General features: G+C 43.2%; 1 protein-coding gene across 1 annotated transcript; it reads left to right on the forward strand.

Moving 5' to 3' along the window:
• The first annotated feature begins 3,771 nt into the window (after positions 1-3,771).
• Positions 3,772-6,179, forward strand: LOC103654822 (40S ribosomal protein S8). The gene is made up of 5 exons (NM_001374614.1): positions 3,772-3,883; positions 4,008-4,080; positions 4,734-5,067; positions 5,409-5,584; positions 5,799-6,179. Exons 1-5 carry the CDS (start codon positions 3,880-3,882, stop codon positions 5,875-5,877), a joined length of 666 nt encoding a protein of 221 aa, NP_001361543.1. The 5' UTR covers positions 3,772-3,879; the 3' UTR covers positions 5,878-6,179.
• The last annotated feature ends 11,337 nt before the right edge of the window (positions 6,180-17,516 follow it).

Below are 17,516 nucleotides of genomic sequence, written 5' to 3' on the forward strand. Positions count from 1 at the left end.
TATGATATCCTCTAAAACCCTGCTGGCAAAACCCTAAATGGTTTAGGTGTTACTAGCAAAATATCCCCATTGTGCCAGAATGACATACTATAACTATGTATTCGATTGATGAGAATCCCTAATGGATTACAATCTTTGATAGTCTTTTGTTACATCATCATAGAAGTTGAATAGTCATATTTAGAATATGTACTATTGCAACTATATTACCCCCTAAGTCCTTTGGAAGGACAAATTATTTGTTTTACACAACCATGTATACATTGTGGTCTATGATAGAATGAAAAGTGTATCACCCCAACCTCATCCATCCTCATTATTTCAGATGAACAATGAGACATATATCTTGAAGAATATGTTTGAATTATGAGGGATAATGACTTTGATAGATGTCATCATGAGGGGACTGGATGCTTATTTTGATCATAATTGTGATACACTAAATGTCATATTGTATACCCTGAAGGCATCAACTTGATGATCAATATGTGAACCTTTATGAAAGTTTCTATCATATAGATCCAGTCAATCGAACACCACCAATCAAAGTGGCTTATTTATGTTGATATGAGCACTTACTTTGTGTATCCTAGAAGTGAGTTGAGGTGAAGTTATGAGATAATCCTTGCGACAATATGCAATCCATTTGCTAAATCTTTGCATGCATATACTTCCAGAAGAAGGTGTTTTGCCATACTGAGATATTTTTGCAAGGATCAGGGGAGCACATTTCTAAAGTTAGCCTTTATAGAAGATTTGATGGAATCTAGATCTAGAAGATCGAAATCTATCCTGATGACAATTGTTGTACTCTTTTTCCCTTGGTGAGTTTTCCTAAAGTTTCTCTCATGAGTTTTTTTAACGAGGCAACAAAGTGAAAATGCAATTTGCGTCACCATGCACTCTTTCTCCATATTTTTCCCACTGGATTTTTAGGAGTTTTAACGAGGCAACAAAGTGTATAACGAATATATATAGAGACATGATACCCATCAGGGGTATATTCGATATGAGCCCACCAAACCTTAGGGTTAGGTTTCTTAACATGGCTAAAGTGTAGACACATCAGCTAAACTTGATTGTTTGAGTAGCAGGCTTCGCCTCTTCAGGGCTTTTGCTGGGGGGCTGGTCACCGGTGGTTGGGCCTGAGACCAGGTGGACGATGGCCTCTGGCCCATGGACCGAAAGGCGTGAAGCCGTGAAAAGACAGTAGAGAATGGACCTTTTCATCCCTATTAGTGGGTTTTTTGTGTTTGCATAAATGGTTCAGGCTCGTGCTCGCCATGGGTCATGGCCACGACCCAAGCATGGTTCGATGCATTGGGTTGGCTTGGGCTAGCCCGAAATAATTTCGTGTCGTGCGTGTCGTGCTTTTTTCGGTCTTATGTCAACCCGCCAGACCCGACCCGAATGTACAACTCTAATGCATCTAGGGAGCAATAGCAGCTTCTGGCCGCCAGAAGCTCTCCATAAGCTAAGGGAGTGTTTGGCACAGCTCAACTTCATATAAACCAGCTCAACTTCATAATAAACTTCACAGTTGAGCATCCCAGTTTCAAATTAACGGAGTTTCTAAATATGTTTGGCTTGGAGATCAACTTTAGCTTTAATAAAATGAAATTTTGTTTAGAAAAGTCTCTTGTACCCTTGAATATGTATGGGATTGTTTTTGTTGTTGTAGTTTAATACTCCCTCCGTTCTTTGTTAGTTGTCACTGTTTAGTTTAAAAATGAACCAACAGACGATAAAATATTCGAAAACAGAGGTAGTATTAGAGGTCTTGTCACCGCCTGGCCAATCAAATGCGCCAAGCATGAAAATGATTATCGTTTGTCTACTCAATGTATAGTAACCATAATGACCAAGTTGGAAAAAAAGTTCACTAAACAACTGACCAGTTCATATGGCATGCAAGAAAAGCTGAATAACTGCCGTGACTTGCAGACCATTGGACGCGTGGGTGTGGAGGTCGATGCCCTCATGCTAACGTCTACCGGGTTCCCCATGCCCGGTTGTGTCGAGGCAGCTAGGTGGCATGCCTAAGCTCCGGCTGCCCGCACCAGGGTTCACAATTTCGTTTGCATAGATACGAATTTCGTTTTGTTGACTAAAAATTAAATTTTGTATTTTTATATTTTAAATCAAAATCTACTTAAATTTGGAACGAAATTCGATTTTCGGTGAGTAACGAAAACAGAATAATTCATCGAAACCCGCTGATTTCGATTTGAGAAAGTGAACGCTGGACCGCACCACAGGTCCCTGCGGCCGCCGCAACGACGTTGGCAAGCTCAAGCAGCTACGCGCTGAGGTTTGCTGGCGCACGTCACATGTTTAGGAGGGCTTCATTTCAAGAATTGCAGCTTCGGTTTTGTAGCTTCGCCATGAAACGACTTCAACAGATTAGTAATACATGATTCAAAAGTGTTTGGTTTGCACATAGACTCTAGCTTCTGTAATATAATTAATTTGTGCGAGTTTTCTTAATTACCTTTGATGATTAACGGGTGGAGAAAGAGACATGAATTGATAGGTCATGTAACCAATGTCATGGTTGGTAATTTTTGTGCAACTTCATGAGGAGGTATGAAAACAATGTTTTTGAAGCACCCTTCGAGGAGCTTCAAAAATTTCTTGAATCTGGTCTCTAGTTTCAGTTTTTTTGGAACTAGAGCTCGTGGATCTGGACTCGTTTGGATAGAAGAAGCTAAAATAGATTTAAATTTTTTGAAATGAAGCTCTTCTAAATAGACCCTTAGTGAAGTTACGGTCAATTTCACCTTTTTTGGTGAAACTGAGTTGGTGAAACTAAGAGTGTTTGACTAGAGTTTTAGGCCTTATTTGGGAGAGCTTCACTTTAAGAATTTTAAGTCTATTCCAGCTTCTTCTACCCAAACACGTCTAGCTCCACGAGCTATAGCTTAAAAAACTAAAACTAGAGGACAGTTTCATGAAATTTTTCAAGCTCCTTAAAGAGTGCTTCAAAAACACTATTTTTATATCTCCTCATGAAGTTGCACCAAAATCACCCACCATGCCACTGGTTACATAACCTGCCGATTCATGTCTCTTTCTACACCCGTTAATCATCAAGGATAATTAAAGCAACTCACACAAAATAATTGTATTACAGAAGGTGAAGTCTATGTACAATCCAAACATTCTTGAACACCAGTTTACCAATCTGTTGAAGTTGTTTCATGATGAAACTAGAAAACCAAAACTATAATTTTTGAAATAGAGGCCTTCCAAACAAGGCCTTATAGAGCTAAGCTAGATTTTATGAAGTGAAGTAGTACCAAACATCCCCTAAAACAAACAGACTGTCTCCAGCAACGTCCCCTAAATTTTGTCCCCTAAAAGAATATTCTCAGTCCTTTACAGCACTCTCTAAAAAATTTTGTTCTCTATATTTTCTCCATCTCCAGCAATGTCCTCTAAATTTCATCCTCTATATCAATAGTGTACCATATTTCACATTCTATATTGATTTTTACCGGTCATGTGCATGTGAATGAGCAAACACAATAAATAAGCACAGTGTATAGAGTAGAACCGTACGCCCTTCATTTCTAGCGGATGCATGCCGTGCTCTAAACTTTAGATGATTCTTTACAGACTTTTGTTGGAGATAAAAAGATGCATGTATTCTCTATATACTATATTTTAGAGTACAGAACCATTTACAGGTCTGTTAAACATCCAAATTTGTCGGTTCAGAGCCTTTCCACATTTTATGCGGCCCAGGCGCCCCACCTTCCCTCCTCCTATATACACACTCGATACCTAGGGTTTCCTTCTCTCACTTCTGTACCCAACAGAAGAGCGGCGGCGCGGACGGACAAGGAGCAGGCGGAAGAGGAGTTGTGCCAAGGCACAATGGGTAAGATTCCATCCACCCGCTTCTCGTTTTGTCTGTACTGACATAGCTGCCGCGGTGGTTCTTCGGTTTGGGCGATGAGATGCTAATGGGTGCCTCTGCGGATGGTTTGGATGTGTCCGTGCAGGTATCTCGCGTGACTCGATGCACAAGCGCCGAGCCACCGGTGGAAAGCAGAAGGCCTGGAGGAAGAAGCGAAAGTAATGACCGTTTCTCTTCCCTATGTTATTGACGGCTGGATTCACCTAGCTCTGCTTTTGTTCTGTAGTACGCTGCTGCTTGATTAGATCACCGGTCCTAACTTGTTAACTTTGCATGTCGATTCCCTGTGGATCTTGTAGTGGTTGCAGCGGTAATGCGGTATTAATTGGTCCGAGTTGTATCAAGGATTCAAATAATGTTTTTCTCTCTTGACATTATTCGTTGAACTCCAGTGATTTATGCTTGTCGCCCTTAATTGTGAGGTTACTGAGTATTGCCTAATAAAAAATTATCTGTGACTGTTAAAATTGTTTACCATGATGCTTCCAATGAAATGCCTGAGCCTTGACAGTTCATAAGCAATTGTATCTGTCAATTCTATGTATTTTTCAATTTTCTTGAAGGCAATTAGCCAATTTCACTTGGTGAAGTTGGTGTTTCTCAGAATAGTCTTTTTTTATCACAACTTGTCCATTCTATGTGTTTGAGGCAGCACTAAAATTGTAGATCATTTGTGTGCAAGTTTCATCAAACTGAATTGGTGACATTAGCTTGCTTAAAAGAGTTGTTTATCGATGTGGCTTTGTTGTGTCGCAGTACTATGCTAGGACTTACGTTCAGAGGTTTATTCTGCTTGTCATTTCTCTTGAAGGTATGAGCTTGGTCGCCAGCCAGCCAACACCAAGTTGTCAAGCAATAAGACAGTTAGGAGGGTCCGTGTTCGTGGAGGTAATGTGAAATGGAGGGCTCTTCGCCTTGATACTGGTAACTACTCATGGGGAAGTGAAGCTGTTACCCGCAAGACCCGTATCCTCGACGTGGTCTACAATGCGTCAAACAATGAGCTTGTGAGGACACAAACCCTTGTGAAGAGTGCCATTGTGCAAGTTGATGCTGCCCCATTCAAGCAGTGGTACCTCACTCACTATGGAGTTGACATTGGTAGGAAGAAGAAAACCCCTGCTGCAAAGAAGGATAATGCTGAGGTATTCTTTCTTGGAACACAGCTTCTCACTATTTACCACTGAATGTTTTAGTAAGGTATTGGCTTCGTAGTTCATACATCTTGTTTTGTAGCTGACAAATATAAGCTCGTTAGATAACTCTTCTTTTTAACCACTTGAATAGCTTGTTTCTGCACTAGCCTATTTTATATTTCTGTATGAAAAAATGTAGAAGTTGATAATTTTTATCAATATATTTTGTTTACTTGAAGTATTTCCAGAAAGCAGATGTCAATAGTTCATTACTTTTCATTTTCTTTACTCTAGTAGCTCATATGTTTCCTCTGGTGATTCATTTATTGTTTGATATAATATCCATCCAGGGACAAGAGGTTGAGGCAGCAGCTGAGGAAACGAAAAAGAGCAACCATGTCACGAGGAAGCTTGAGAAGCGCAAGGAGGGACGTACCCTTGACCCACACATTGAGGAGCAATTTGGCAGTGGACGGTTGCTGGCATGCATTTCTTCCCGCCCTGGACAGTGTGGCCGTGCTGATGGGTACGAAATAATGGACTTCCACCAGACTTTCTTAGTATTTTTAGAGCAGCATATCTGTGTGTGTACTACAAACTTTTGTTGCTTAAATCATAATGGTCGTTTTGATTTTAGATATCTTGTCATGTTATCCTTCTTGGCTTCAAGTTATCTCCTTGTTTCACTACCTATAACGTTACCTGCAGCTCCTTAGTAGCCTTTTCTTTTTATATAACAGGTACATCCTTGAGGGTAAAGAGCTTGAGTTCTACATGAAGAAGCTACAGAGGAAGAAGGGCAAGAGCGCTGTAGCTTAGAGCATTCTCATGGATTGTCTTGCACCGAAATGTGTGTCCTGATGAGTACACTTTTTTTGGTTAGTCGTCTCAAGTTCAGAGCGTTATGCCATGTTTTCAGACCTGATTAGTACACTCTTTTCTAAAAGCGATTGAGCTCTAGTCCAATGTATTGATAATATCTGCTGTTGTCCTATTGCGGTGATGTTTATTTGCCCTGTTCGCTAGCTGCAATAGTTCCTATTTGAGCAGGGTATGATTATTTGTTGACTAGTTGAGTGCCCGTGCGTTGCAACGGCAACATATAATACCATGATGAATTATGTACAAATGTGTGTTTCATTATTATAGTACTATGTACGTGCTTTACACACAATCATATTTGATACCCATAAAAAATATATGTTCTATACACATTTAGATCTCGAGATGTCTCGTTCCCTCCAACGAAATAAGTCCAAGAAATTTTGTTTGAGGCTTAAATGACCTCAAAACAAATGTTTACATTCTGACAAATCTTTTTAAGATGCTAGAACATATTCGATCTTTAAAAAGAACCATAGGTTCCAATCTGAAAAATCAGCTTGCCGACATTGACTTGGCTCCACGGTGTTGTTGTCACCACCACACAGGAAAATCGGTCTCTCGTAGCCGCCAAAATGTGCCCTCCCTACAACAAAAACATGTTAGTATTATTGTTAATGAAAACGTGGTCTAATTAGTTGCGCCAACAAACAAATTAACTTTATTTCTCCACAACTCTCTGTACTGAATAATGCTAATCGAGGGCAGGTTTTCTTTATGTTGGTGTTCTGGACATGTAATAAACTAAGGCAAAAGCGTATGAGCACATGTGACAGTTGGAGAGGAAATGGAGAAGAGCTATATACTAAGAACACTTGCAATCATGTTTCAGGCAGCAGTAAACCTGTCAAATCACTGCTACTTGTAGCTTCAAGGTACTTGATCAAACTCGGTTTAATATTGAGGAATTATTGCACAGCTAAAGTAAGCATTGACCCCCTACCGAAAACAGTAAGCAACAACATGATAAATTCTTTCAGACAATCAAAGTCAGATTAGTGTTGATATCTTAAACCTCTGAAAAAGATTATATGAATGTAGTAGCATGCATGGTTCTTCCTTCTAGCCCTGCCCACACCCACACAAGAGTTCCTCCTGGGTGCTGTGTAAAGTACAGAGTACAGTGTGTCAAATGCTATATCAGAGGTTCATGCACCTTAACTTTCTGAAACAAAACAAATAGGCGACGGTAGTTGCTAGCAGCAGCTTATCAGTTACCATGGCACTGGCCGACGATACCTCCACACTCCAGTTCAAATCTACCGTACCTTGTCGCCACCGGCGTACCGTCTCTCCTCTTCGATGCCCTTAGGATACAGTTGCGTAGACGCGCCAAGACCGCGAATGATGCTCCAAGATCCGGCGGGCCTCCTTGGACAGATAACCGGCCTCGATCACGGATGGAATCTCTAGAGTTTGGGGGAGGGGAAGAAACGAGTGAGGGAGCTTACTGTGTAGTGAACCTCCACTCGCCATTGATGACGCTCTTCGCCAGCAACGAGGTACGAGGGCGAGGAGTCCGGGTTATAGCCTCGGGCTCCCATTCCCGGTTATAGTAATAATTAATCAGATAGGCCAAATGGTTCCAAAGAACCATGCATTTACATGATAATAAAAATGTACTTCTCTATGCAGCCAGTGAAGCTTCACTGGCCTCTTTAGGCAAGTCTAACTGTGTTACTTCATTAAATACATTAGATAATTAACACTTAATAGTTAGAAATAACATTAGATAATTAACACTTAATAGTTAGAAATATTGTTGTGCTGCTAAAATGCCAACTATTGTCTGCCATGCATGGATAACAGATCCGTAAAGAAGCATGCCAAGACATAACCGGTGATACAGTTTTGAAGTACCGTTACATAAACAAGCAGATCAATAGATTTAGCTCACACATGTATTTATCACCTGAAATGTTAAACATTTCTTCATTACCAATTACAGTATTGGAGCAAGCTGTCAATTCACATGCAAGCTTACCAATATAGCCAAAGTAAGAACAAACAACTAATTACATTTGGACAGCGGATGTCAGGTCATGTGCAACTTTAAACAATTGGAACTGAGCTCTGTTTTTTTGAAGATAATCAATAAAGAAAGAAATGCTTATATGGTGAGTTTGTGTTCAGCTTTAGCCAGAAAACACTCGGTCAACACAACAAAACCAGGATGTCTTTCAATTAGTTCAAAGTATTATTGCATTCCAAAAGGTGGTTGCTAATTTTGTATGAGCATGATAAACTGGAAAGCGAATATGAACCTGATTTGATTAGGTATTAAGGCTGCTAGCGAACACTAAAATAACCAAGATGGAGTCCATCTATTACTTTGAACATACATAATGATCGCAACCAAAAGATCTCATTCAAGTACAGAGCGTACGACTTATCAGTAGAACTTTAAGTACAATAGCAATCATTTAAGACAAATGGTAAAATAATTTAACATGAGGTACTCACAGGTAAGGACACAGATCGCTAGAAAGCAGGAGCACCCGTGAGGCCATCACCTACATGGGAGCATGAACAATCCTCCTGCTGAGGCTGACCAGACGAGGGTGGGAACGTCGCGCACTTCTGGAGGCCTTTCTTCACCTCCAAGCTGATCAACTTAGAGAAACCCGTACATATCTGAGCATCCAAGGGAGCACTGCCGTCCCCTGTGGCTTCACAGGTTTCATCAACTGAATTGCAGAGAAATGGAATATCGGCACGGGTCGGAGGGTCATCAGCAGAAGTCACTACTGGCACTCCTTCAGGACCATTACTGCGTGCCATGGCTCCACAAGCTTCATCGGCGCAGTGCTTCTCTGGCAGAAGCTGAATACCAGCGCTAGTAGTAGATGTCACTACCGACGCTCCCTCGAGACCACAGGAACCACCGTCCATAAAGTGACTGGTTTAGCACTTGCAGAGACGCAGAGTGATACAGCAACACAGCAAACGTACAACCACGCTGCGCTACTGATGCTACAGAAACATGGACAAGAACAGATGTAGCTGTTATTCCTCCTCAATCCTCATAGACATACCACATACATCCAGATTTAGATGCTAATGTTAAGTGCCAGAGATGCAATCGTGAAGGTGAACGAACTCCAAACATAGCCGCATAGCAAAGGCCGATCTTGAGTGGCACGAATTAAGCTTGTGGTAGACTAATACAGTACTACGGTAGACTAATACAAGTTAGTGTGCCATGTTACAAGTTAGTTTTCATTATTTAATGGATGCAACCATGATTTAATGACAACGTACACAAACCACAAGGTGATACGGCCTACAATAAAAATTACTGCCCACTCCGTAGAGTGATCTTGAATACATGCTACAAAAGCTTGCAGATGCAGCTAACAGAGTTCATCAGGAATATTAATTAACTGAAAGTGATCATGACCATGTATCCAGGCATATTTGATACAGTATTCCTCTTGCGTAATAATTCTATAAGAGCTTGATCCATTTAGATATCATAACGCTAATATAGTGCTACCTCCGCTTTCGAATATTTGTCGCCCGGTAGTTCATTTTTGAGCTAAAACGCAACAAATAAAAAAGAACATTTTTGAGCTAAAACGCAACAAATAAAAAAGAACGGAGGGAGTACTACAGATATGAATTGAGTTTGTTTTTTCGGTAAAATTAACATAAGCATACGAAAAGGGAATGATCAAAGCATTTCTTCTATCAGACAATCTATTCCCCACTGTACCTTCTTTCCTCGGATGACAACTCCAGGTTCACCTTGGATCACCATGTACTTTGTACCTCCAACGAAAAGACCAGTTGGTGCAAGAGTACCAGGTTCATTAAAGTCCTTTATGATACCAGCAACCTCCTCAGGCTTTAACTGCAACAAGAAGCAGGAAACATGGACATGAGAACACAGGGATAAGAGACCACAGAAGAAAAAGTTGATGGATCATATTGTGAACACAAGGATGTAAGGATGTAACAATTGACGACACTCATGACGCCCTACATAAGAATAGAAATATAAACTCAACCTCTGCTAGAACAAACAAATGTATAAAGCATCACACAATCCAAGTACTCCATATACCACAACACCATGGTGAAATAAAGGCCCGAACAAGCATGTACTGCTGTACACTACTGACTATGACAGATATTTTTCCAAATTACATGATTTATTTTCCTTGCCTAGCCATTTGGCCTATGGAACAATGCAGGCCACAAGCTGTGACCAACCACGGAACACAATACAGATTCCCAGATCCCAACCGAAAGTTACTTTTCATTTAATAAGTGCCTCACACACACATAGGTAGTGGCATCAGGAAATCATCATTTGATGAAAACTAAAATTTTGCGTTTTGGATCAATCACACAACTGTCGCTATATAGGAATAAACACATGCAGCTCGGCCATTGGTGCATCTCTAGCAGCCACTCTAATTTTACATGTAAAACAAATTGCTCTAGTGCTGCTGAACGATCACTTCCACTGTCCACTGGTAACTAAGTCTATTCAAGCGAACAACCAAATCAGGTCGGACGCCAACAGTCCGATCCGGCCACCCCTCATTAGCAAATCCACAGTACGCAGATCATCAAGCTTGACCTCAGCTATATTGGGATCAAACGCCCGGAGAACAGCAGCAGCAGCAACCACGTCACCGAGGGAAGGGGCCTTAGATCCGCATCTCGCCTTAGCGACCGAGATCCGGACATCCCCTCGCTCCGATCCGGCCGGGCCGCACGGCTGGGGCAGATCCAGAGTCGCGCGGGTCTAAATCAGCGCAGGAGCACTGAACAAGAGAAGGGGTATCCAGGATGCTACCTGACCCGCAACAGCGTAGATCCGATCTCGGAAGCGATCCATACAAATCTGATCCAACAGAAGACGGCAGCGAAAACGGCAAACAAGTCGGCGTGCGGCACAAAATTACAGGCGCGAGCAACGATTGAAGGCGAATACTCTTGTGGCAGCAGGAGCAGAGCAACAACGGGGAGAAGTAGAAATGGAAGAGGTAAGGGTAGAGACAGGTAGATCAGGGTGGGGAGCGGGCGGGGACAAGCGTTAGGAGGACGAGGTGGGGGATTGGGCACGCCAAGACCAAGGCTTGAGGCGGTGCGCGCAGGCGGAGGGGGACGAGAGCGCGTCGTCGCGGGGGAGAAGGCGCAGGGATGAGCAGCACCAGCAGCCCTGCACGCACGCGCCATCTCATCCTCGTCGTCGCCGAAAACCGAAGCGGCGGCGCGGGACGGCGAGCGTGCCGAGGCGAGGTGGAACTTACAGGCGCGGGAGGGGAGAAGGGGAGGAAGAGGTGGCGTCTGGGTTGGCGATAGCGCATGGCGGGAGGCGGTCGGGAGTGGGAGGAGGAGCAGGCTAAGAGCACCTAGAGGGGGGTGAATAGGTGATCCTGTAACACTTAAAAACTTAGGCCACAAAAACTTGGTTAAGTGTTAGCACAATAATCGCCAAGTGGCTAGAGAGGAATCTTCAACAAAACACAATAACCAACAAGATCAATCACAGAGATGGCACGGTGGTTATCCCGTGGTTCGGCCAAGACCAACGCTTGCCTACTCCACGTTGTGGCGTCCCAACGGACGAGGGTTGCAATCAACCCCTCTCAAGCGGTCCAAAGACCCACTTGAATACCATGGTGTTTTGCTTGCTTTTTCTCAATCCCGTTTGCGAGGAATCTCCACAACTTGGAGCCTCTCGCCCTTACACTTGAAATTCACAAAGAAGCACAGAGCAAGGGAGGGATTAGCAACACACTCAAGACAAGAAATCACAGCAACACCACGCACACAAGTCGCAACGAGAGCTCACAACACAACTCAATGAGTTCACTACTCAACTAGAGCTCTAATTGCTATCGCAAAGAATCAAAGGCGCGGAATTGATGTCTTGGTGCTTAGAAATGTTGTAGGAATGCTTGTTGTTCTCCTCCATGCGCCTAGGGGTCCCTTTTATAGCCCCAAGGCAGCTAGGAGCCGTTGAGAGCAATCTAGGAAGGCTGATCTTGCCTCTGTCGACTGGCGCACCGGACAGTCCGGTGCACACCGGACACTGTCCGGTGCCCGATTTTCTTCCAAAAATGGCGCAGTCGACCGTTGGCAGCTAGAGAGCCGTTGGCGCACCGGACATGTCCGGTGCACACCGGACAGTCCGGTGCCCCCTTCTAGCCATTGGCTCAGCCACGTGTCCCGCGCAGATTGCGCGGCCGATCGTTGGCCCGGCTGACCGTTGGCTCACCGGACAGTCCGGTGCACACCGGACAGTCCGGTGAATTATAGCCGTACGTCGCCGGTGAATTCCCGAGAGCGGCCACTTCGCTCGAGCCAGCCTGGCGCACCGGACACTGTCCGGTGCACCACCGGACAGTCCGGTGCCCCCAGACTCAACAGAGTCTTGGCTGCTTGAGCCAAGACATTTCCAATTGGATTTTTCCTGTTTCCAGCACTTAGACACAATACATTAGTCCATAAAACAATGTACTAAGTCTGAGAAACATACCTTTCTCCTTGATTTGTACTTTGTCCACCTTTTTACACTTAGGCACTCGTGTTGGACACTAAATCACCAAAATACTTAGAAATGGCCCAAGGGCACATTTCCCTTTCAATCTCCCCCTTTTTGGTGATTTATGCCAACACAACATAAGGCAAGTAGAACAAGTACAAAATCAATTCAACTAAGAACTCCAAGTTGTTTTGATTCAAATTTGACATATATGGATCACTCTATGCCACCACTTGGTTTGTTTTTGCAAATCAAACTCAAATTTCTATCTCTAAGTCAAACACACATGTTAAGACATAAAGAGAGTCATTCCAAGAGAAATTGATTCATGATTTCAAAAACTCCCCTTTTTCCCATAATCAATACTTCTCCCCATAAGAGGCCAACTTTTGACAAGAGAGACAATAAAAGAGTTTTGACAAACCAAAAGCTCTATTCTACTATTTTCAAAATCTCTCAAGTGGTAGCTGATCCATTTATCGCTTTGGCCTTTATTTTCTCCCCCTTTGGCATCAAGCACCAAAACGGGATCAATCTTGGCCCCTTAACCCCATTGCCTCACCAAAATCTTCAAATAAGAACACAAAGGCAATAAGAGTACATGAGATGAACTTGGAATAAGTTACCCTCTCATCGGAGTGCAGTGGAAGTCTTTCATGGTCCAAGTCCACCTTTTCCCTTTCAAACCTCCTTTGAGATTAAAACAAGCAAACTCAAGCATATGGTTAGTCTCAAAGGGTCAAGTTGTAGCACAGCTCCCCCTAAATATGTGCATCACTTGCAAAAAGGACGTGTGAGGTCCAAGGAGTGTTTGTACAACTTGAGCACCACAATAAGCAACAAAATGCAGAATGAACATGATCAAAGGCATAAACACATATATGCTACAATTCAATCCAAGTTCCGCGAATCTAGGATATTGAGCTCACTACGCAGCCTGCAAAAGGTCTTCTCATCTAGAGGCTTGGTAAAGATATCGGCTAGCTGGTTCTCGGTGCTAACATGAAACACTTCGATATCTCCCTTTTGCTGGTGGTCTCTCAAAAAGTGATGTCGGATGTCAATGTGCTTTGTGCGGCTGTGCTCAACAGGATTTTCCGCTATTCGGATAGCACTCTCATTGTCACATAGGAGTGGGACTTTGCTCAGATTGTAGCCAAAGTCCCTGAGGGTTTGCCTCATCCAAAGTAGTTGCACGCAACACTGTCCTGCGGCAACGTACTCGGCCTCAGCGGTGGATAGGGCAACATAGGTTTGTTTCTTAGAATTCCATGACACTAGGGACCTTCCTAAGAATTGGCACGTCCCCGATGTACTCTTTCTATCGACCTTACATCCAGCATAGTCGGAATCTAAGTACCCAATTAAGTCAAAGTTAGACCCCTTTGGATACCAGATCCCGAAGCAAGGCGTAGCGACTAAATATCGAAGAATTCGCTTCACAGCCACTAAGTGACACTCCTTAGGATCGGATTGAAATCTAGCACACATGCATACGCTAAGCATAATATCCGGTCTACTAGCACACAAATAAAGCAAGGAACCTATCATGGACCGGTATGCTTTTTGATCAACGGACTTACCTCCTTTGTTGAGGTCGGTGTGTCCGTTAGTTCCCATCGGCGTCTTTGCGGGCTTGGCGTCCTTCATCCCAAACCGCTTTAGCAAGTCTTGCGTGTACTTCGTTTGGGAGATGAAAGTGCCGTCCTTGAGTTGCTTCACTTGGAACCCAAGGAAGTAGTTCAACTCGCCCATCATCGACATCTCGAATTTCTGCGTCATCACCCTGCTAAACTCTTCACAAGACTTTTGATTAGTAGAACCAAATATTATGTCATCGACATAAATTTGGCACACAAAAAGATCACCATCGCAAGTCTTAGTAAAAAGAGTTGGATCGGCTTTCCCAACCTTGAAAGCATTAGCAATTAAAAAGTCTCTAAGGCATTCATACCATGCTCTTGGTGCTTGCTTAAGTCCATAGAGCGCCTTAGAGAGCTTACACACGTGGTCGGGGTACCGTTCATCCTCGAAGCCAGGGGGTTGCTCCACGTACACCTCCTCCTTGATCGGCCCGTTGAGGAAAGCGCTCTTCACATCCATTTGGTACAACCTGAAAGAATGGTGAGCGGCATATGCTAGCAAGATACGAATAGATTCTAGCCTAGCCACAGGAGCAAAAGTCTCCTCAAAGTCCAAACCTGCGACTTGGGCATAACCTTTTGCCACAAGTCGAGCCTTGTTCCTCGTCACCACCCCGTGCTCGTCCTGTTTGTTGCGGAACACCCACTTGGTTCCCACAACATTTTGCTTGGGACGAGGCACTAGTGTCCAAACTTCATTGCGCTTGAAGTTGTTGAGTTCCTCCTGCATGGCCAACACCCAGTCCGGATCTAGCAAGGCCTCTTCCACCCTGAAAGGCTCAATAGAAGAGACAAAGGAGTAATGTTCACAAAAATTAACTAATCTCGAGCGAGTAGTTACTCCCTTGCTAATATCACCTAATATCTGGTCGACGGGATGATCCCTTTGGATCGTCGCTCGAACTTGGGTTGGAGGTGCCTGAGGTGCTTCTTCCTCTTCAACTTGATCCTCCTGTGCTCCCCCTTGATCATGCGCCTCCACTTGAGGTACCTGTTCGCCATCTTGGGTTGGGGGATGCACCATAGTTGAGGAAGATGGTTGATCTTGCTCCAAATGTTCCTGAGGCCGTACATCTCCAATCGCCATGGTGCGTATCGCGGCCGTTGGAACGTCTTCTTCATCTACATCATCAAGATCAACAACTTGCTCTCTTGGAGAGCCATTAGTCTCATCAAATACAACGTCGCTAGAGACTTCAACCAAACCTGATGATTTGTTGAAGACCCTATACGCCTTTGTATTTGAATCATAACCTAATAAAAACCCTTCTACAGCTTTGGGAGCAAATTTAGAGGTTCTACCTTTCTTCACAAGAATATAACACTTGCTCCCAAATACACGAAAATAAGACACATTGGGTTTGTTACCAGTTAGCAGCTCGTAAGAAGTCTTCTTGAGGAGGCGGTGAAGGTAGACCCTGTTGATGGCGTGGCAAGCCGTGTTCACGGCTTCCGACCAAAAGCGCTCGGGGGTCTTGAACTCGCCAAGCATAGTCCTCGCCATATCTATGAGCGTCCTGTTCTTCCTCTCTACCACACCATTTTGCTGAGGTGTGTAGGGAGCGGAGAACTCGTGCTTGATCCCTTCCTCCTCAAGGAACTCCTCCACTTGAAGGTTCTTGAACTCGGACCCGTTGTCGCTCCTTATCTTCTTCACCTTGAGCTCAAACTCATTTTGAGCTCTCCTGAGGAAGCGCTTGAGGGTCCCTTGGGTTTCAGACTTATCCTGCAAAAAGAACACCCAAGTGAAGCGGGAAAAGTCATCAACAATAACTAGACCATACTTACTTCCTCCTATGCTCAGATAGGCGACGGGTCCGAAGAGGTCCATATGCAGCAGCTCCAGAGGTCTTGATGTTGTCATCACATTTTTGGTGTGATGAGAGCCTCCCACCTGTTTCCCTGCTTGACAAGCTGCACAAGGTCTATCTTTTTCGAATTGCACGTTAGTCAAACCTATCACGTGTTCTCCCTTTAGAAGCTTGTGAAGGTTCTTCATCCCCACATGTGCTAAGCGGCGATGCCACAGCCAGCCCATGCTAGTCTTAGCAATTAAGCATGCATCTAGACCGGCCTCCTCTTTTGCAAAATCAACTAAATAAAGTTTGCCATCTAGTACACCCTTATAAGCTAGTGAACCATCACATCTTCTAAAGACAGACACATCTACATTTGTAAATAGACAATTATATCCCATATTACATAATTGACTGACAGATAGTAAATTATATCCAAGAGACTCAACTAAAAACACATTAGAGATAGAGTGCTCATTAGATATTGCAATCTTGCCTAAACCTTTCACCTTGCCTTGGTTCCCATCACCGAATATGATTGAATCTTGGGAATCCTTATTCTTGACGTAGGAGGTGAACATCTTCTTCTCCCCCGTCATATGGTTTGTGCATCCGCTGTCGATGATCCAGCTTGAGCCCCCGGATGCATACACCTGCAAGGCAAATTTAGGCTTGGGTCTTAGGTACCCAACTCTTGTTGGGTCCTACAAGGTTAGTCACAATTTCCTTAGGGACCCAAATGCAAGTTTTATCACCCTTGCATTTTGCCCCTAATTTCCTAGCAACTATCTTCCTATCCTTTCTACAAATAGCAAAGGAAGCATTTAAAGCATGATAAATTGTAGACGGGCCATTCATAACTTTTCTAGGAACATGATGAATATTTTTCCTAGGCACATGATGAATATTTTTCCTAGGCATATCTCTACCATGCATATAGGAAGAACTGGAAGCATACATAGCATAAGAATCATAGGCATTACAACTCCTATGAGACTGTATTCTATCATTGTACATAAAAGCATGGTTCTTTTTAGTACTACTTGCCATAGGGGCCTTCCCTTTTTCCTTGGCGGAGATGGGAGCCTTATGGCTTGTTAAGTTCTTGGCTTCCCTCTTGAAGCCAAGCCCATCCTTAATTGAGGGGTGTCTACCAATCGTGTAGGCATCCCTAGCAAATTTTAGTTTATCAAAATCACTTTTGCTAGCCTTAAGTTGGGCATTAAGACTAGCCAATTCATCGTTTAACTTTGCAATAGAAGCTAGGTGTTCACTACAAGCATTAATATCAACATCTTTACATCTATTGCAAATAACAACATTTTCTACACAAGTTGTTGATTTACTAGCTATTTCTAACTTAGCATTCAAATCATCATTGATGCTCCTTAAGCTAGAAATCGTCTCATGGCAAGAAGATAATTCACAAGAAAGCATTTCATTTCTCTTAACTTCTAAGGCATGAGATTTTTGAGCTTCTACAAATTTGTCATGTTCTTCATACAACAAGTCCTCTTGTTTTTCTAAAAGCCTATTCTTATCATTCAGGGCATCAATCAATTCATTAATTTTATCTACCTTGGTTCTATCTGGGCCCTTAAATAAACATGAATAATCTATTTCATCCTCATCACT

The sequence above is a fragment of the Zea mays genome, chromosome 4 (assembly GCF_902167145.1).
Source record: "Zea mays cultivar B73 chromosome 4, Zm-B73-REFERENCE-NAM-5.0, whole genome shotgun sequence".
Classification (NCBI taxonomy): Eukaryota; Viridiplantae; Streptophyta; class Magnoliopsida; order Poales; family Poaceae; genus Zea; species Zea mays.

Coding starts and splice junctions, on each gene's coding strand:
- LOC103654822 (NM_001374614.1), top strand. Junction 5,068..5,408: donor CAAAGAAGGATAATGCTGAG/GTATTCTTTCTT, acceptor ATATCCATCCAG/GGACAAGAGGTTGAGGCAGC. Junction 5,585..5,798: donor CAGTGTGGCCGTGCTGATGG/GTACGAAATAAT, acceptor TTTATATAACAG/GTACATCCTTGAGGGTAAAG.